Below are 22628 nucleotides of genomic sequence, written 5' to 3'. Positions count from 1 at the left end.
CAGGCAGTGTGTAACTGCTCATCATTGTAAAGTAGAAGAGGAAGAGTGAAGCACGTCACAGGAGCTGTAAAATTAGGGACTTTTGGGGAATGGGATGTCACTAAGAACTTCAAGATGCTGTAGTCATAGTTACAAGCTCAGACCCAACAACTGCATATTATTGGTCTGTCACCAAACTTCCTCAAAGAAAACCCAGTATTTTTTTTAAAGTTTTTGCCAAAGGGGTATTTATTGCATCTGCAAATGCATAGCAAATCTGTTTCAATGGATTGGAATGTTAGTTTTAAATGAATAAAAAACAAAGATACTGTATGCTGCTGCAGTTAACAGCACAATGTTCATTTAAAACAACAGATAAGCATGATGAACTTTCCAGATAGTGTATATCTGATGAGAGATTTGAGATTCTTACATACCTACGCAACATTCGCAGCCTCTGCCTTTTATGTCAATGAGCTGTTCTTTGAAACACCATTGTGGCTGTCATGCTGAACGCCTCAGTACGAGAACTAACCACTATTCCAATGCAGCTATGACACCAGCACCTGCCCAACCACCTGGAGAGCACTGGAAGTCTGGAGCTCGCTACCTGAAAGGGTGGTGGAGGCAGAAACCCTCATCGCGTTGAAAGAATTCTTGGATATGCACTTGAAGTGCCATATCTTACAGGGCTACAGACTAAGAGCTGGAAAGTGGGATTAGGCTGGATAGCTCTTTCTCGGCTGACACAGACATGATGAAATTGCCTCCTCTGCTGTTAATTTTCTAGGTTTTTTATGTTTCTATATTAATGTGGAAGATTGCATAGTTATGTCCTATTCATGGAAAATAGGTCAAATCTAACTCAGACAATTGCCATGCTCCTCACAATCATCAAGCTGGTGGAAGCAGTGATCAACAATGACATAAAGCTACAAATACTCATTAATAACATGCTCACCGACACTAAGTTTGGGTGCCAAAAGGACCACTCTTCTCCTGACTTCAACACAGCCTTTATCCAGAAAAAGATTGAAATGCCAGAGAAAAGAATACCTGTCCTTGACATCCAGGCAGCATTTGACCGAACGTGGTATCAAAAAGTTCGATCAAAGCAGCGGACAATGAGGGTCAAAGGGACAACTATCCAATGGCTGACTCAAACCTGATACAGAGAAATGGGTTGGGAAGACAAATCATCAGAACATTTTTAAATGTCCCAGACACTGCCATCACCATCCACGGGTATGTCCTGTCCCACCGGCAGGACAGACCCAGCAGAGGTGGTGGCACAGTGGTATACAGTAGGGAGGGAGTTGCCCTGGGAGTCCTCAACATCGACTCCGGACCCCATGAAGTCTCATGGCATCAGGTCAAAAATGGGCAAGGTAACCTCCTACTGATTACCACCGACCACCCTCCCTCAACTGATGACTCAGTACTCCTCCACGTTGAACAGCACTTGGAGGAAGCACTGAGGGTGGCAAGGGCACAAAATGTACTCTGGGTGGGGGACTTCAACGTCCATCACCAAGAGTGGCTCGGTAGCACCACTACTGACCAAGCAGGCCGAGTCCTAAAGGACATAGCTGTTAGACTGGGTCTGCGGCAGGTGGTGGGGGAACCAACACGAGGGAAAAACATATTTGACCTCGTCCTCACCAATCTGCCTGCCACAGATGGTTCTGTCCATGACAGTATTGGTAGGAGTGACCACCGCACAGTCCTTGTGGAGACGAAGTCCCGCCTTCACATTGAGGATACCGTCCATCGTGTTGTGTGGCACGATCGCCGTGCTAAATGGGATAGATTTCGAACAGATCTAGCAATGCAAAACTGGGCATCCATGAGGCGCTGTGGGCCATCAGCAGCAGCAGAATTGTACTCAACCACAATCTGTAACCTCATGGCCTGGCATATCCCCCACTCTACCATTACCATCAAGCCAGAAGACCAACCCTGGTTCAATGAAGAGTGCAGGAGGGCATGCCAGGAGCAGCACCAGGCATACCTCAAAATGAAGTGTCAACCTGGTGAAGCTACAACACAGGACTACTTGCATGTCAAACTGCGTAAGCAGCATGTGATAGACAGAACTAAGCGATCCCATAACCAACGGATCAGATCTAAGCTCTGCAGTCCTGCCACATCCAGCCGTGAATGGTGGTGGACAATTAAACAACTAACTGGAAGAGGTTCCTCCACAAATATCCCCATCCTCAATGATGGGGGAGCCCAGTACACCAGTGCGAATAATCTTCAGCCAGAAGTGCCGAGTTGATGATCCATCTCGGCCTCCTCTTGAAGCCCCCAGCATCACAGATGCCAGACTTCAGCCAATTTGATTCACTGCGCGTGATATCAAGAAACGACTGAAGGCACTAGATACTACAAAAGCTATGGGCCCTGACAATATTCCGGCAATAGTACTGAAGACCTGTGCTCCAGAACGTGCCGCGCCCCTAGCCAAGCTGTTCCAGTATAGCTACAACACTGGTATCTACCCAGTAATGTGGAAATTTCCCAGGTATGTCCTGTACACAAAAAGCAGGACAAGTCCAACCCGGCCAATTACCACCCCATCAGCCTTCTCTCAATCATCAGTAAAGTGATGGAAGGTGTCATCAACAGTGCCATCAAGTGGCATATGTTTAGCAATAACCTGCTCAGTGACGCTCAGTTTGGGTTCCGCCAGGGCCACTCAGCTCCTGACCTCATTACAGCCTTGGTTCAAACATGGACAAAAGAGCTGAACTCAAGCGGTGAGATGAGAGTGAACGCCCTTGATATCAAGGCAGCATTTGACCGAGTATGGCATCAAGGAGCCCTAGCAAAACTGAGGTCAATGGGAGTCAGGGGGAAAACACTCCGCTGGCTGGAATCATATGTAGCTGAAAGGAAGATGGTTGTGGTTGTTGGAGGTCAATCATCTGAGCGCCAGGACATCACTGCAGGAGCTCCTCAGGGTAGTGTCCTAGGCCCAACCATCTTCAGCTGCTTCATCAATGAGCTTCCTTCAATCATAAGGTCAGAAGTGGGGATGTTCGCTGATGATTGCACAATGTTCAGCACCATTCGTGACTCCTCAGATACTGAAGCAGCCAGTGTAGAAATGCAGCAAGACCTGGACAATATCCAGGCTCGGGCTGATAAGTGGCAAGTAACATTCGCGCCACACAAGTGCCAGGCAATGACCATCTCCAACAAGAGAGAATCTAACCATCTCCCATTGACATTCAACTGCATTAACATCGCTGAATCCTCCACTATCAACATCCTAGGGGCTACCATTGACCAGAAACTGAACTGGAGTAGCCATTTAAATACCGTGGCTACAAGAGCAGGTCAGAGGCTAGGAATCCTGAGGCGAGTAACTCACCTCTCTGACTCTCCAAAGCCTGTCCACCATCTACAAGGCACAAGTCAGGAGTGTGATGGAATACTCTCCACTTGCCTGGATGGGTGCAGCTCCAACAACACTCAAGAAGCTCGACACCATCCAGGATAAAGCAGCCCGCTTGATTGGCACCCCATCTACAAACATTCACTCCCTCCACCACCGACGCACAGTGGCAGCAGTGTGTACCATCTACAAGATGCGCTGCAGCAATGCACCAAGGCTCCTTAGACAGCACCTTCCCAACCTGCAACCTCTACCAACTAGAAGGACAAGGGCAGCAAATACATGGGAACACCACCACCTGCAAGTTCCCCTCAAAGTTACACACCATCCTGACTTGGAACTATATCGCTGTTCCTTCACTGTCCCTGGGTCAAAATCCTGGAACTCCCTTCCTAACAGCACTGTGGGTATACCTACCCCAAATGGACTGCAGCGGTTCAAGAAGGCAGCTCACCACCACCTTTTCAAGGGTAATTAGGGATGGGCAATAAATGCTGGCCTGGCCAGTGACGCCCACATCCCATGAATGAATAAAAAAAAACAGAACATGCTGGAAATACTCAGGTCAGGCAGCATCTGTGGAGAGAGAAACAGGATTAATGTTTCAGGTCTGTGACCTTTCATCAGAAAGCGAAGTTTATGTTGGGGACCAAAGGCAATGGCTTCAGTCTTCCTGATATTTAGATGGTGGTAATTTCTGCTCAACCAGTACTGGATGTCGGACAAACAGTCAGATAATTTAGTGACAGTGGTAGGTTTGAGAGAGGTGGTGGCGAGATAGAGCTGGGTGTCATCAGCATACATGTGGAAACTGACATTTTGTTTTCAGATGATGTCGCTGAAAGGGTAGATGAGAAATAAGACAGATCCAAAGATCGATCCTTGGTGGACTAGACAGGCAACACTGCAGGAGCAGAAGAGAAGCCAATGCAAGTGATTCTCTGCCTGCAATTGGATAGATAAGAATGGAACTAGGTAAACGCAGTCCCACCCAGCTGAACAACAGAGAAGGACAGTGTCAAAAGCTGCAGACAGGTCAAGAAGGACAAGGAGAGATAGTTTATCTTTGTCACAGTCAAATCGGATGTCATTTGTGACTTTGATAGCTGTTTCGGCACTGTAACAGGGTGGGAAAGCAGTTGAAGGGATTCAAACATGGAATTCTGGGAAGTATGGCAATGAATTTGGGAGGCAACAGCAAGTTCATGGAATTTGGAGAGGAAAGGGAGGTTAGAGATGGAGCATATAGTTTGCAAGGATAGGGGGAACAATGGTTAGTTTTTAGAGGATTGGGGAACTGAAGGCAAATTTGAAGGGAAGGGGTACTGTACCTGAGCAGATAGAACTGTTAACAATATCAGCTAACATAGGGGCCAGGAAGGAAAGCTGGGCAGTCAGCAGTTTCATCAGAATCGAGTCGAGGGAGCAGGAGATGGGTCTTATGGACAAGATGAACTCACAGAGGGCATGAGGGGAGAAAGGAGAGAAACTAGACAAAGATGCGAGATCAGGGCTAGGGCAGGGGAAACTTTCGAGGAAGTTTGGTGTTAAATTCCAGAAAGCTTGTTGTGGAAGGATAATGCTGGAGCCTATCTCTACTGTTTCACATTTATTGTACAGAGTAAAAGGATTACAAACAGGTGGCTCTTCACTCAAAAACCCTCCACCAGTCTCAGAGTCTCAGACAGAGTCTCCTTATAAGTGCTCGATTAAGACCCCAGTTAACACCCTCCATCTGCATACAATTAAACAACTGATATACAACTAACATTAGGCCCTGTGGGCTAGAGGAAGAGGGGCAAGTTCTCCCTGGTGTCCTGGCCAATATTTATCCCTCAATCAACAACACTAAAAAACAAATCACTGGCAATTTATCTCACTCCTGCAGCCATGCCTCCCTACAATACAACAGTGACTACACTTGAACAGTACTTCATTGGTTGTAAAGTGCTGTGGGACATGCTGAGGTTGTGAAGGCACAGTATAAAAGTTTTTTTTTTGAGGAACCCTCATGGCAACATTTAATACCTAGTAAGCTCAATTTGCAATGACAAGGTTTCTGAGCTCAATCCCTGGGCTCATTACAATTACCTGGATACTGGGAAAGCCAACTCACACAGGGAACATACAGGAATGGTCTGCAACACTGATTCCGAACCAAATATCTAGTTTAAAAGCTCAAAAATGCAATAGGACACAATGATTATCATAATCTATGTGCATGCGTGTACATGATGTACCAGAGTTCTCAGGGCACATAGTCATTATAATTGAATTGGTACAACAAGCATTGCTTGAAATGCCTTAGGAATTAAGATTCACATTGAGAGAGACTTTCCCATGATAAACCTACAACAGAATCCATTTAGGCATAGGTAACAAAAAATTTTCAACTATACCTTGCTTAACAGCACCAAACAACAGTAATGACTGCAAGTGGCATTGTATGGGTTAGCATTTAAACTGCTGCCTAGTCCAGGAAAATTCTTCTCTGAGCTGACTAACTTCCAGGTCTCACAATTGTCATGGTCCTGTAGTTTTTATTCGGAATATGCGGTTTGCCTTTAAGGCTTGCAGAGGATCAGTATTGTTTTAAGAACCAGCAAACCTCAGGAGTTTTAGGAAGGTGCATTTTCGTTGCCCTAGAAACAGCCATTTGGAGACTGCGATTCAAAGGGTGCATTCTCAATAACCATGGAAACAGCCACTGGGAGGGAGTGAGACTAATGCGATACATTTGTTACAATTCAGTTTTGAACAGGCTTTGGTTGAAGACAGTTTGTGCTAACAGAACACAGAGGACACAGACAGCAGTGGTGTTCAGACACCTGAAAAACAGCTCTCAACCATTTAAACTGAAGGAAGAGGATTTTAGTCAGTTTAATATCTCTCAAAATTCTAAAACATCAAGACAAAACAGAGATCTCTGGTAATTTAAATTGAAGAAAGGGAAGTTAGACTGTGACAATCTTTTATCCCTCTAAAGTCAGATTGATTCTGTTGAAAGTGTTTGCAAGTTGTTAATTGTTGAAATTCATTGCCGAAGAAGGAAGCATCACCTACTGCTGAAGTTAGACTACAGATTGTTCTACGTGGAAGAGTTTTTTTCCCATCGGACAGCTGCGAGGACTTAGAGCAACATTCTGTGAGGACTTCAAGCAACATTGGACTGTAAATTTGCAAGGACTCTAATTTTTTCTATTTTAAATGCTGTTTATATCTTCATAGTGTTTAAGAATTTAGTTCTTCTAATTAAAGAGTTAATTTGTTGATTTAAAGACACCTGGTTTGGTTAGCCTCATTCGGGGGTTAATAGATGGTACAATTTGGTTGGGTCTTTCTTTAATTTGGCAAGCTTTAAATGATATGTTAGGCGATCTGTGGCGTGACGGGATTGAATTATCAGTGCGTCTCTCCCACCACGATCAGAATCGTATATTTTGATTGGGGGTTTTGACAGGAGCAGTCGGTCGTAACACAATGTAATGTTGAGACAAGAACTAATTTTATAGTAATAAAGCTGCTCAAATGTAGAGAGCATCCTTATTGCTCTAATATTAATCCTAGACTACAGAAATCAGCATTTCTATGCTGAGTTGATAAATGACAGCTCGGTAAAAAACTTTAGGCATCAGAATTAGTCTTCGCATCAGTGTGTTTGTGGGAATGAAGGAGACAAGTAATTCAAAGCTCCCACTCCTATTCGCTACCCTGGCTAGAAAGTACAAGTGACCACAGGATCAGTGTTATTTTGGCTGTCAATGCTCATTTGTTGGACTAACAGCATATAGAGCTGCCACTCAATAACGAATAGAAGATTGGTTGTTTGCACAGAACCAGTATCCCCACAAAGGTTAGTGCCTTCTGGAATTCTAATGGCGAGTGATGGAGTGGGGGGTGGGGTTGGGGGGGGGGTTGTTGTAAAAGAAAAAACAAAATACAAAAAAAAGTAAACATTCCAATAATGCCTGGTTTCCTTTTTTGCTGTTCTACTGATATTTTAAAATCAATTTTATTTCTTTTTACCTAATTCAACCTCATTTATTTTGTCCAACTCCAAAAATTTCACTTCCTTTATTGTACTTCGTCTCTGGTTTCTACCAGCCAATTTGTAAGTTAGGTGTTAAATTAAAAAAAAAATGTTTTCATTGGCTGAGAAACACCTTTAAAGGTTGATTTTTCTGCTAATTGAAATCCTGGAACTTAACAGCATAGATGTAAGCGAGGTCAATTTTTGATCAGCAGAAAAATGTCAAACACATAGGTGGCCGTGTCAAGCGAATATAATTCTGTGCCCCCGAGAATACTACGGCACCAAAACAAGCTCGGGTCAAAACCAGAGCAGATCAATTGTATAAATGTGTAAAAAATGTAGTTGATCTGTTGAAGTGTTTTCACATAGGAATGAATACAACTTCTAAACTAATCAAATACACATTGTTTAAAATAAAAACAAACCAATGAACTTCAGCCAATATTCAGTTTGGAATTTAACACCAATGCCACACATGCCTAGGTTGGCACTTTGCCAATTTGTGCCCTTGTGTATGTGCTGTGCCATTTTATACAGTACACTATTTAGCCAAAGCTAATCTCAAAGATCTCCAAAAGCATAATTTGTATTGTTTTTTCTTTAAAAGGACCTGTCTCATTGGATATGCTTTCATTTTCTTCACTAATCCAGAGCTGAGGAAGAAGAATGTCAATTTTTCCCCTTTGATGGTCATGGGAAAGATAACTTGTACATGGTTTGACGTCCTTGATTCAATGAAAAGCAAGAACATACTTCGTCTCAAAGCCAATATTCTGAATGAAACATCAAGTGAATGAAACAGCGTCCTTATTAAAACTTACATCACTCTTAGCATGTCAATTTTCACACTATTTATCAATTATAAACTACTCAGTACAGTCAGTTGAAATATAGTTATGTACATGTGATTCTATTTTCTGAATCTCTAGTTCAATGTTTACTCTAACTTCCGAAGCTCACAAGAATATGTTGACAAAGGAAGTTCTGATAATTTGCTTATCTGGTTTGTGCATTACACTTCCCGTGTGGTTTTCCGCTGATTTCCTGCCATATGCTGTCCCAAATTAACACAAAGAAACTTGCGCAATGAACGTCAAGCTACTAAAACAGCCACCTCTTGCCAACCATAGTAACAGATTTTCAGTAAAACAGGGTTCCAGACTGACAGTTTATTCTGTTGGAGGAAAATACAGCAAAAAGGAACTAGAAAGAGTATAAATCAAACAGTATTTAAGTGCAAAGAGACAACAACCAGCACTGGCTAGAATCTGAAAATATTAAGTGTCAAAACGATGCAATCGCTGCCTCAAGTTCTCTGCCTTATGTTTCATCTACTGCACTACATCTTGAACAAGAAAAATGCAGTTTCTTTATGTAAATGTAACTTATAATAGCCAATGAACGAAGGTTACAAAAGCAGTTATTATGAACATTGTGCAATGTAAGGTTCAGTGCAACAGTAGACCAAAAAGCCTTGTCCACTGGAACTTGGCTGGCTTATCTGGGAACATTTCAAATCGCCATTTCTGTCACCAACATCACTTTTAATGGCTTAGATATGTCTCAGAATGTTATGGATTTGGATCAGGACACAACAAACCAAAACTGACCAATATCTGTACCAAGGCTGGTCCCTCATTACAATGGGAATGAGTACACAAAATACTAGTTCAGAAGGTACAAACAAGAGTGATTAAAAATCTTGTGACGTAGATCCCATATTCATGTACAAACTTTGCCATTAAAACCAAAGTGCCTTCTCATAGTTACATACATATAAATGAAAGTTGTACACGTCACAGACCTGTGTAGAGTTCTTCAGTGGAACTTTTTTCTTTGTTCGATCCCTTCCCTGATCTCGTTCTCTGTCAAAGGTACCATTTCCATTCTCATGCCCATTTTCACTTGGCTCTGCCAACATGCCATTTGCCACCTGCCGTGGTTTCTTCCCAACTTGCTTCTCCCACTTTTCGTTTCGTTCTTGTGGTCTTAGTGTAAGGTCCTTCTGAAGTAATAATGAAAATAGTAATTGAGAAAACAAATCAAAAGTTTTTTTTCAGGTATTAAAACACAACGTATAAGTTTGTCCTCCCTTTATGCACTCCCTCCCCCTTCCTCCCCCCACCCACTTCTCTTGAAGGTGATGGTTACCTGGGTACTTTTTCACATACACTGGCAACCTTACAATACTTTGCCTAAGTGATATTTCTTCATGCATAAATTTAGATAGTACCTGCAAGCTATTAAATCATCTAAGACATCATAGCCCACCCGGATTCTGTCTTGTTAACGTCTATGCGTGTTATAGCAGTAACCATGACAGAATGATCAAATATTAGAATCCTTGATTTTTTTTTTATCCCCTCCCCGTCCCACCTGTGGAATGCTAAGATCAGCTGCCCTGGCTAAGATCAGTTAATTGAGCCCACATCTTCCGAGTCCATAGCTCAGTACTATGTTGGGTGTGCATCAACCACTGAGCAATCATGGGTCCTTCAATACAAGTTTAAAAGCTCAGAAATTTCAAAACAAAACACATTTTTGAATACATCATGTTGTAATTAATCACAGCAGATTCTGCATACATTAACACATTTGAACTCAGGCATCATTATGAGATGATACTGGCTAGGCTGCAAGTAAATAAACTCTGAGATGTAGCAAAATTGAACAAACTCAAGACAGATACTGTAGCTCTATCATGGAGAATCTGCTAACAAGTACAGTATTGTGAGTCCCCTCTTCTCAAACTCTTAGAAGTTTGCATCACTATCTCCAAAATATTGTTAAATGCAAGAACTATGTTCTCTGACTTGCAGCAAGCTGTTTTGACAACTTTTCAAACAATATATTCACATGCTTTAAACTATAGGCAGAGGAAGCTTTTTATCCATTGAGAAATCCAAACTATTCTGTACAGAACCAAAATATTAGGAGACACCACATTAAGCATCAAAACACAGTATAAATGGGTGGTTGATGGTCGGCACAGACTCGGTGGGCCGAAGGGCCTGTTTCAGTGCTGTATCTCTAAAACTAAAAACTAAAACAGCCTTTCATTTCAGGAGATTTCTGGAACACCAATTTATAGATGCTTAAAATACTTTTTTTTTTTACACATCTGGTTTTATTGAAGCAATTGACAACTTCGGTTCCATAGTATCAGCTACAATCATTATACGTAGATGAAAATTATTGTACGCTACACACTACCATTTGTACTCTATCAGACAACTGTTCACATGAACATGTTGGTGGGAAAATAGTGCATATCGCAAAAGTCTGCTTTTGTAAATCCTCTGTTATATACAGAGAAAAACAATGCTAGACTGCATTAACTCAATCCACATTAACTCACTCTTTGGCTCCACAGTTCTGAATTGCTGGCACTGACAACAATCAAGTTGCATTGTGGCACAGTCTGCATCAAAATGTACACTGACATGGTCAAGGCCAGTTTCTCTCTTGCAAAGTTGATGACCTCACTCCTGAGCAATGATCCATTTTGCAGCATAAATTGGAAAAGAAAAATTACTCCTTTTGGAATGCCGGCCTGGACTCGATGGGCCCAACGGCCTCCTTCTGTACCATAATTTCTCTTCATTAGCCATCATTACATCCTGTTGTAAAAGGTGAGGATATGATGGCCAATTCTAAACAGAGAAACAATTGCTGTCCATTTCAAACAGCGTATAAATTCTCCCATTTCAAACAGCATACATTCTCCCATTTCACCCTGTAACGTGTAACCATAATATCTTCAGATGGCATCGTATCATCTTGGACACCAGAGACACAGCAACTTAATCAGAAGGTAGGCAATGCTTGAGCAATATAGACTGGCCGCTCCCCTCAGTTTCTCCTCTCTTTTGTGAAGTGCCCAATATCATTCAACTCCTTAACAGTGAAGACAGAGATTAAAAAATTATCCTCAGTTGACAAATGAACACGGCTATTCCAAATTCTGTGCCACTACAAGAAGTGCAATGAATTCAAGGGGAGACACAGTGGGTTATTCCAATCCCTTTAAGTGGGGTGCACTGTTAAGCAAAATGCTTGAGAACTAACAACCTCATTGTACACAAATAGTCCAACTTAGTGCCAGTCACTGCTTGAAACACAAAACCACAACCACATCACTAAGCAGCTACTGTAGTATTAAAACTACTGAGGGAGCAAGCCACTGATTGTACAGTTTTATTCAATCCAAATTTTAAGGATATATTACAAAAACATTTTACAAATGGCTAGCTACTTGCTATAAATCTTTTTGACAGCCCTGTCTGTGTGAATGACTCTTCAAGTGTACAGCAGAAGGCTTTATTGTTCCTCATGAATTAAAACCCTTACTTAACAGAAAATTATTCAAAAATAAATCTCTGAAAGCCCCTTGTTAAACTCTTATTAGTGGTTCATGAAAACTAATTAACACAAATTTAAAGATGAAATAGGGACACCGAGCTAATCTTGGTGCATAGAACTTAAAACTTCCTTCATGCCGTTTGTTTCTTAAATGGCTTTTGCAGACTTCACTGCCATGGTGATTTCAATATTCATACTTGCAATGAATGGGCAGCATTGTTGGGTCCATTAATATACTCCTTCATTATAAGTTAGTTTGCATGTGTTATGGCACACAAAATCAACCTCCCAATCAATTAAAGCTCTGATAGTTCAATGAAACCATTCATAAATGCTCAAAATGTGCTTACTGAGCAACACAAGACTCCCATATCTGTGACTTACCTATAACCAATTGACAAGCAAAATGCAATTTATTTTCTATAAATATGCCAACTTTTCACTGTACATCTTCCTGCATTTGAAGCCAATACACTAGTCAAAATTCAGTGCACCAACTCATCATGCTTCAGTGAATGGATAGTTGAAGTGCTAAATGGCACCCAAATGCAGGATTTGATTCTTTTTTCCATAGGCTCCATTCCAAAAGGCAGAAATAAATTTGTTACAGAAAACTCAGCATTCTCTCCCAAGAGATTGCAAGCATAAGAAAAATTACACTGGGCTATTAGAGGTAAAGTGGCCAGGAACATTATGAATACGCAAGGGGAAGCAAGAACCCACCCATCAGCTACTTCAATAAACAAAAGAGACTGTAAACAAATAATGTTTAAATACTCCTACAGATTATATACAAAGTTCAGCATACGGTGAAACCACTCAACCTGAAAAAGGACCACAAAACTCTAACCATGAAGAGGACATGTTGAAATGCATTTCTGAAGCCTCATTTAGATGGTAAACATGATTCAGTTCATATGACAATGAATTGTACTGGATCTATCTCGGAGAATTCTTAAGCTATTAGGCACAGCAGCTGTGAACAGTAAAAGAGACGCAGACCAATTATAATCTGGGGTCAGCGAATATCTTCAGGCTGAAGACATGTTTCAAATTTTATTTGATTGACTGCTTAAAAAATTATTTTGCTGGGAGGATCAGCAGGTTGTGAATTTAACTTCCAGTGTTGTCTGTCCTCCCAACTCACTCATCGTGGTTGGAAGAGTTCTGCCAGAGGTCAAAATGAAAGGAAATTCTCTCTTACACAAACCTGTGCTACAGGATTCCTTGATCACGAAGCGAGCCGGCCTAACAGGGAGAAGCCAACAACTCCAGTTATTTTAGAAGACACAACATTCCTACATTAAAAAAAAATCAAAAGCCTAATGGAAGATGTTTTGCTACATGTCGCGGACTAAAATATGAAATAATAATGTAATTATCAATAAATACAAGTTGATGCCTGTTTAAGACTGGAAGGTGAAAGTGATCGGCTATCAGCCAAGGTTTTTTTTGAAATATCATATCCAAAAGTGCAAGAATGGTCTTCTCAGATATTGGAGCACAGGTCAGGTTTCAAACAGACTTTAATTTTACAGAAAGTTAAGAGTTCCAAGGGAAAAACCAGTGTTTGATATGGGAGAAAACCAAGCTTCTCGGAGGCAGGTTTAGGAAGGAAGCGTTGGAATTGCACTTGACAAAAAAAAAGCGATACCAAGAATGCCAACAGATGAAGGATAAAGGTAACAGTTGGTTGGGTTTTCAAGAGACAGGAAGAAATTTATCTTTGACGAAACAAGAGTTTCATTTCTCCATTGAAAAACATGGAGAAGATTAAAATATAGTGATTCAGCCATTGCGGTTTGAGATGATTGAATATTTTAAGCACTGAGGGTGTGTGATCTGAAGGAAGTGATAATTGTAGAAAAGAATCATCAGTTTTAAAAAAAAAAGATGGATAGGGTTGCAAAATAGGTGAAGGGGTCATTGTTAGTAAGTAGGAATAGGGTGCATCAAAGCTTGGAATTCTCCTAAGTTAATGGAACCAGGGGATAAATCATCAACTATCGTACTTATGGGTTAGGCAACAGGAAAAGTAGATAGCCATGAACATAGATTGGCAGGAGGCCCAACAATAACTTGTGTTGAAATGCACTAGAGAGTATGAAGGTGTTGAAAGCAATGATGGATGATTCACCCAAATGTTTAACGACAGAATTCCAGAGGTAAACAGCACATACAACTAGATGATCAATGGAGTAGCTATGCTGAAACCATAAATGGTGATCATGGATTTGGCTAACATGTCCCAGATCATGCATAATTTCAGAATTAACAGTAGCTTTTGAAATAAAGACAATAGGACAGTGGCCACAAAAAGAGTGGCAGCACCTTTCTAAGAATTGAGTAAACATGAAGAAATTTCCAAAGAAAGAACTTGCATTTATATAGTGCCTTTCACAACCTCAGGACATCCCCAAGTGCTTTACAGTCAGAGCTATTTTTGAAGGGTAGTCACTGTTGTAATGTAGGAACACAGCAGCCAATTTGTGCACAAGATTCCACAGATAGATAATGACTAAATAATCCATTTCTTTTTTGTAAGTGATGGAGGTTGTGGAATAAATAGAGGCCAGGATATACACCCCTGCTCTTCAAAAAAAATCCTACGGCACGATTTTAAGTCCACCTGAGTGCAGACAGGGCCTCAGTTTAATGTCTCAGTTGAAAGACAGTGTAGCACTCCCTCAGTACTACCCTGGAGTGTCAGTTTAGATTTTTGTGCTCAAATCTCAAGCTACCAACTGAGCCACAGCCTAACTAATTCCGGAGGGAAAGAAAGGTAAAACAGTAACTAGAGACAGGAACCATCATAGGACAGGGGCAAATTCAGAAGCACAATTCTTAGGACAGAGGGTGGTTGGAATCTGGAACGCACTGCCTGAAGGGGTGGTAGAGGCAGGAACCCTCACAACATTTAAGTAGTATTTAGATGAGCACTTGAAATACCATAGCATACAAGGCTATGGGCCAAGTGCTGGAAAATGGGATTAGAATAGTTAGGTGCTTGATGGCTGGTACAGACACGATGGACCGAAGGGCCTGTTTCTGTGCTGTATAACTCTATGACAGGCAGATACCATCAAGACCAGGAATCTTACTTGGTAGTCAAAAGCATAAAACTCTATGATCAACGTAATGATCAAACAGGATGGAGTAATGAATGAGAGTGAATAATTGTGCAGGGAGGATGGAAGAGGGCTAGAAATAAATAATATACAAGTTGCAAGAAATACCACTGGCAAGGATTCAGATGGAGCAATTGCTGGAAGAGCAGGAAGACAGCAATTTTAAATTGTGTTTGGCACGATGCATAAAATAAGGTATGCTTATCTTTACCTCATGGTGTTCTCCCTGGATTGCATTTCTTAGCTCAAATACAGAGTTGTTTAAGAAAGATACCATCTTGAAGATTACTTTGCTACCATATACTAGGAAATTTGTTTTTATTCTTTTGGCTCTGTATGAAGTATATCAGAGAAGCCCATATTTTTGATTCTAACAAACATATGCATTTGGGATGATCAATAGGGACAACTAAGTGGTTGAAATGATTGTGTTAGCAGCAATCTATATAGCAATGATGGAGTTAATCAGGATGACTGAAGAAAAACAACACTGGCATACCTTTATGTATCTTTTACAGAGACTGCTGTACAGTATTCAAGTACCTACCAGTGTAAAACAAATATACATTCCTCTAGGACACAAAAACCTAGCAGGAAAGGTGAATCAACCATGGCTAACAAAAGAAATTAAAGATTGCATTAGATCAAAGGAAGTGGCTTAGAAGGTCGCCAGAAAAAGTGGTAAACCCCAGGATTGGGAACAATTTAGAATCCAGCAAAGGAGGGCCAAGAAACTGATAAAGAAAGGGAAAAGAAAATATGAATACCAGCTAGCGGGAAACATAAAGGTGAAGTACAAAAGCTTCTTTAGGTATGTGAAAAGGAAAAGATTAGCAAAGACAAATGTGAGACGATTACAGGCGGAGACAGGAGGACTTCCGATGGAGAATGGGAAAATGGTGGAGACACTAAACAATTACTTTGTGTCTGTCTTCACAGAGGAAGATATAGAAAATCTCCCAGAAATACTAAGGAAGCAAGGGACTTGTAAAAATGAGGAACTGCAAGAAATTAGTATCAATAAAGAGGTGGTACTCGAAAATTAATTGGATTGAAAGTTGATAAATCCCCTGGACCAGATGAGCTACATCCCAGAGTATTGAAGGAGGTGGCTATAACGATAGTGGATGCATTGGTGGTAATCTTTCAAAAGGCTATAGATTCTCAAATGATTCCTGCAGACTGGGAAGTAGCAAATGTAACTCCACTATTTAAGAAAGGAGCGAGAGAGAAAACAGAACTACTGACCTGTTAGTTTATCAGAAGTAGAGAACAGGTTAGAATCTATTATAAAGAATGTCATAACTGGACACTTGGAAAATAATGATATGATTGGACAGAGTCATAATGGATTTATGAAAGAGAAATCATGTTTGACAAACCTGTTGGGAGTTTTTTTGAGGATGTTACTTGTAGCATAGATAAAGGAGAACCAGTGGATGTGATGTATTTGGATTTTCAGAAGGCATTTGATAAGGTCCCACACAGGAGGTTAGTAAAAAAAAAAGAGCACATGGGGTTGGGGGTAATATATTAGTATGGATTGAGAATTGGGTAACAGACAGAAAGCAGAGAGTAGGAATAAATAGGTCCTTCTCAGGAGGGCAGGCTGTTACAAGTGTGGTACCACAAGCATCAACGCTTGGGACACAGCTGTTCACAATCTATATAAATGATTTGGATGTGAGGACAGAATGTAATATTTCCAAATTTGCTAATACTACAAAATTAGGTGGGAATGTAAATTGTGAGGAGGATACAAGAAGGCATCAAGGGGATTTGGACAGGCTAATGAATGCGCAAGAGCATGGCAGATGGAATATAATGTGAAGTGTGAAGTGATCGACTTTGGTAGAAAAAACAGAAAGGTAGAATATTTCTTTAATGGTGAGAGATTGGGATGTGTTGATGTTCAAAGGGACCTGGGTGTTCTTGTTCATGAGTCACTAAAAGCCCGTATGCAGGTGCAGCAAGCAATTAGGAAGGCAAATGGTATGTTGGCCTTCAGTGCAAGGGGATTTGAGTACAGAAGTAAAGAGGTCTTGCTGCAACTGTATACAGCCTTGGTGAGACTGCACCTGGAGTATGGTGTACAGTGCTGGTCTCCTTATTGAAGGAAGGATATAGTTGCCATAGAGGGAGTGCAACAGAGGTTCACCAAACTAATCCCTGGGATAGTGGGATTGTCTTTTGAGGAGAGATTGCAGAAACTGGGTCTGTATTCTCTAGAGTTTCTAAGAATGAGAGGTGATCTCATTGAAACTTACAAAATTCTAACAGGGTAAGTGTGGATAGGATATTTCCTTTGGCTGGTGAGTCTAGAACCAGGAAACACAGTCTCAGAGTAAGGGGCAGGCCACTTAAGACTGAGATGAGGAGGAATTTCTTTACTTAGAGGGTTGTGAATCTTTGGAATTCCCTACCCCAGAGGGCTGTGGAAGCTCAATCATTCAGCATGTTCAAGACAGAAATCGGTAGATTTCTGGATACCAATGACATCAAGGGATATGGGGAAATTGGCATAGAGGTAGATGATCAGCCATGAAACATAAAAACTAACTGTAAAAGTTTCTATAGGTATGTGAAGAGAAAAAGATTGGTGAAGACAAATGTAGGTCCCTTAGTGCCTTAGAAACAGAGGAATTTATTATGGAGAACAAAGAAATGGCTGACCAACTAAATGCATACTTTGGTTCTGTCTTCACAAAGAAGGACACAAATATCATACCAGAAATGTTGGGGAACACAGGGTTTAGTGAGAGAGGAAATGAAGGAAATCAGTATTAGTACAGAAATGGTGTTGGGAAAATTGATGGGATTGAAGGCCGATAAATCGCCAGGGCCTGATAATCTACATCCCCGAGTACTTAACGAAGTGGCCCTAGAAATAGTGGATGCATTGGTGGTCATCTTCCAAGATTCTATAGACTCTGGAGCAGTTCCTACAGATTGGAGGGTATCTAATGTAACCCCACTATTTAAAAAGGGAGGTAGAGAGAAAACAGGGAATTATAGACCAGTTAGCCTGACGTCGGTAGTGGGGAAAATTCTAGTGTCCATTATCAAAGATTTTACAGCAGGGCACTTGGAGAACAGTGGTAGAATCGGACAGAGTCAGCATGGATTTATGAAAGGGAAATCATGCTTGACAAATCTACTAGAATTCTTCAAGGATGTAACTCATAGAGTTGATGAGGGACAGCCAGTGGATGTGGTTTATTTGGACTTTCAGAAGGCTTTCGACAAACTCCCACATAAGAGATTAGTGTGTAAAATTAAAGCGCATGGGATTGGGGCTAGTGTATTGCGATGGATAGAAAATTGACAGGAAACAAAGAGGAGGAAAAAACTGATCTTTTTCCGAATGGCAGGTAGTGACTAGTGGGATACCGCAGGGATCAATGATAGGACCCCAGCTTTTCACAATATACATTAATGATTTAGATGAGGGAACTAAATGTAATACCTCCAAATTTGCAGATGACACAAAACTGGGTGGGAGGGTGAGTTGTGAGGAGGATGCAGAGAGGCTTCAGGGTGATTTGGACAAGTTAAGTGAGTGGGCAAATGCACGGCAGATGCAGTATAATGTGGACAAATGTGAGATTATCCACTTTGGTAGCAAAAACAGGAAGGCAGATTATCTGAACGGCTATAAACAGAGAGGGGAATATATAAAGAGACTTGGGTGTTCTCGTACACAAGTCGCTGAAGGTAAGCATGCAGGTGCAACAGGCGGTAAAAAAGGCAAATGGTATGTTGGCCTTCATAGCGAGAGGATTCAAGTACAGGAGCAGGGATCTCTTGCTGCAATAAGACAGGGCCTTGGTGAGGCCACACCAGAAATAGTGTGTGCAGTTTTGGTCGCCTTATCTGAGGAACCATGTTCTTGCTATAGAGGGGGTGCAGCGAAGCTTTACCAGACTAATTCCTGGGATGGTGGGACTGATGTATAAGGAGAGATTGAGTCGGTTCAGATATTCACTGGAATGCAGAAGAGTGAGGGGGGATCTCATAGAAATCTATGAAATTCCAACAGGACTTGACAGGGTAGATGCAGGAAGGATGTTCCAGATGGTGGGCAAGTCCAAAACCAGGGGTCATAATCTAAGGATACAGGGTAAACCTTTCAGGACTGAGATGAGGAGAAATTACTTCACCCAGAGAGTGGTGAGCCTGTGGAATTCGTTACCACAGAAAGTAGTTGAGGCCAGCTTTGGCGTTCACTGGCAACTGACTCCCACGACTTGTGGTCAATGTCACAGGACATCATGTCGCGTTTGCAGGCGTCTTTAAAGTGGAGACATGGACGGCCAGTGGGTCTGATACCAGTGACGAGCTCGCTGTACAATGCATCCTTGGGGATCCTACCATCTTCCATGCGGCTCACATGGCCAAGCCATCTCAAGCACCACTGGCTCAGTAGGGTGTATATGCTGGGGATGCTACAGGACTTCTACATTGGAGATACGGTCCTGCCACCTGATGCCAAGGATTCTTCAGAGGCAGCGAAGATGGAATGAGTTGAGACTTTGCTCTTGGCTGACATATGTTGTCCAGGCCTCGCTGCCGTAGAGCAAGGTACTGAGGACACAGGCTTGAAATATTCGGACTTTTGTGTTCCGTGTCAGTGCGTCATTTTCCCACACCCTCTTGGCCAGTCTGGATGTAGCAGCGGACATCTTTCCCATGCGCTTGTTGATTTCTGCATCGAGAGACAGGTTACTGGTGATAGTTGAGCCTAGGTAGGGGAACTCTTGAACCACTTCCAGAGTGTGGTCACCGATATTGATGGATGGAGCATTTCCGACATCCTGTCCCATGATGTTCGTTTTCTTGAGGCTGATGGTTAGGCCAAATTCGTTGCAGGCAGCCTCAATCCTGTCGATGAGTCTCTGCAGACACTCTTCTGTGTGGGATGTTAATGCAGCATCGTCAGCAAATTGTGAGAGGTAGCGGGAGGGTGGCGCAGTGGTTAGCACCGCAGCCTCACGGCTCCAGGGACCTGGGTTCAATTCTGGGTACTGCCTGCGTGGAGTTTGCAAGTTCTCCCTGTGACCGTGTGGGTTTTCGCCAGATGCTCCGGTTTCCTCCCACAGCCAAAGACTTGTAGGGGATAGGTAAACTGGCCATTGTAAATTGCCCCTAGTGTAGGTAGGTGGTAGGGAATATGGGATTACTGTAGGGCTAGTATAAATGGGTGGTTGTTGGTCGGCACAGACTCGGTGGGCCGAAGGGCCTGTTTCAGTGCTGTATCTCTAAATAAAATAAAGGAGATCCCTGATGAGGACTTTCCGTATATTGGTCTTCGCTCTAAGATGGGCAAGGTTGTGTGGAGGAAAATTCCTTGTGTGGAGGAAAATTCCTTCTTCTGAAGACTTGAACGCATGTGAGAGCAGCAGTGAGTAGAAGATCCCAAACAGTGTAGGTGCGAGAACACAGCCCTGATTCAGGATAGGAAAGGGGTCTGATGAGGCACCGCTATGCTGAATTGTGCCTTTCATATTGTCATGGAATGAGCTGATGATACTTAGTAGCTTTGGTGGACATCCAATCTTTTCTAGTAGTCTGAAGAGACCACTGTTGACGAGGACAAAGGCTTTGGTGAGATCTATGAAAGCAACGTAGAGGGGCATCTGTTGTTCACGGCATTTCTAAGGTGCATAATTTGGACAAACTTCCAACAACGTATGGTTACTTCTTTCCACAAACAAATGATTGTGTGTGTAAACCTGCTTGGAATTTCCACCTGCTAGGAAAGTATCTGGCATGACTAATATTAATCGTTCTCTAAAGTACCATAGACACAGTGGAAATCCTTTGTAAAAATCAAGTTAATAAATTGACATTTCGTTTGCTTGCAACGTTCTAACCCAGATTACTTAGTGCGAAACGTCTTGCTTCAATTCACATGCTGGATTCTCGAAAAAGTATTTAGAGTAGCCCAAATAGCATGAATGTATGAAACTGGCTTGCAATCCTTCAGACTAACCAAAATGCCAGCTGCAATTGGCAGAATTATCTATATTCTAACGTGATCCTCGTGGCTAAAATAGACCATAAGTGAAATGAAAACCAACAATTTTATAAAAGAAACAGTGACGATTGAAATCTTGATGAATCCACATTGTACTTTACTGTTTCCACTTGAAAGGTTGCTTGTTGATTTTACAACCAATCTGAAAAGAAATACTGCCTGAGGCTGCCTCTAACTTCATTAATTTTTTAATAAAGCTGGATTTTCTCTGAACAAAAGGCAGCCACAAGAAGCTGAAATCATTTAGTACTGATTTTTTCATGTGTGGCTGAGCAAAAAGTCACCAACTTGCGGGACAAACGTTAATATACAAGTTAGTTTTATTTTGTTATTGAAAATGAAAATCAATGCCATTAGCTATTGCCTTCTAAGATTGAAATAGTGACCCCTCCAGTGATGCCTGAGGTGGCAATTAGCAAAAGCATGTTTGCCATGGCATTTTTTTGGTTGGGATGGAGGGATGGTGAAAAAGAAAAAGTAGAGGAAGTTTGGCTTTTTCCTGCATACCTTACAGCAGTCTAAAGCGCCAGAGCTCTAAAGGAAAAACTAATTTTGCCATGCGATCCTTTAAAACTTTAGGTAGGAATTCTAAATAAAGACTCTCTACAATTCCCGAAAGGTTAACACCAGTATTTTGCATAGCAGCATTTGCTTGGAGGAAAGGCAACAGCATCCTCTTGCAATTTTTGACAGTGTGGAGAAGAAAAAAAAATTAATTGCAAACATGGTATATCAATCTGTCGGCAATTTTGATTTACAAGTATGGTTTGGTTTGGTTTCTCTGCACTTTGTTTACATGACTAGCAAAAGGAACCAGTTTTGTATGTCAAGTACTGTGAAATAACTCCATAGCCCCAACTGCAAAAGATCCTTGATCACTCTTTCCTCTCCCACCCACCACATTTCAGCTAGTCAGAATAACCATGTGACTAATTGTGCTGCAAGATCTACATCTAGTCTCACTTACTGAGAACAGAATTGATTCTTTCAGGATAAATCTAAATCTGGGACAATCCAATTTAGAGTTGTGTTTATTAGATCTGTGCTCACAGTACGGTCTCCCAATCTGTGGGTCTCACACAGTTGGCTAAAACCAGAAAATAAATCTGCTGGGAAATTGCTAAAAGAGTGACCAGATAGACACAGTATTAAAAAAGCTAGAAAGGAACCCAAAAAGGCCAAATGAACTACTTTATATAAGAACATACAAAATAGCAGCAGGAGTAGGCCATTTAGCCTTTTCAGCCTGCTCTGTGATTCAATGAGATCATAGCTGATCTTCGACTTGAACACCATTTTCCTGCACTATCCCCATATCCCTTGATTTTTTAATAGAAATCTGTCGATCTCAGTCTTGAACATACTCAACGACTGAGCCTCCACAGCCCTCTGGGGTACAGAATTCCAAAGATTCACCACCCTCAGTGAAGAAATTCCTCCTCATCTCAGTCCTAAATGGCCTGCTCCTTATTCTGAGACTCTGTCGCCTGGTTCTAGACTTCCCCCAGCCAGGGGAAACATAATTAAATAAGGTTATTGAAAATTTCATATTTTGGTTACTTTCTAAAGAGAAATCCTATCAATTTTTAAAATGTTTAATTTTTTTTTTTATAAAACTGATTTTTTAAATGTCTTTGCTGACTGGGGAACAGGCAGAAAGTTTAGATTTGTATATCCTTCTTCCAA

The 22628-nt window shown here is 41.5% G+C and overlaps 1 protein-coding gene across 14 annotated transcripts in view; it reads right to left on the bottom strand.

Annotated features, from left to right (window-relative positions):
* The window catches only part of fbrsl1 (fibrosin-like 1), a 1047407-nt gene that overhangs the window by 687810 nt on the left and 336969 nt on the right, over nt 1-22628 (bottom strand). For 13 of the 14 annotated variants that reach the window (XM_068054637.1, XM_068054624.1, XM_068054627.1 and 10 more), the window contains one exon: nt 9220-9420. The exons of the other annotated variant lie outside the window; for it this stretch is intronic. In XM_068054637.1, the coding sequence (XP_067910738.1) occupies nt 9220-9420 (201 nt within the window). The remainder of the gene's footprint in view (nt 1-9219; nt 9421-22628) is intronic. 14 annotated transcript variants of the gene reach the window in all.

Source organism: Heterodontus francisci, chromosome 23 (assembly GCF_036365525.1).
Source record: "Heterodontus francisci isolate sHetFra1 chromosome 23, sHetFra1.hap1, whole genome shotgun sequence".
Classification (NCBI taxonomy): Eukaryota; Metazoa; Chordata; class Chondrichthyes; order Heterodontiformes; family Heterodontidae; genus Heterodontus; species Heterodontus francisci.
This window is presented reverse-complemented; position numbering and strand designations above follow the sequence as displayed.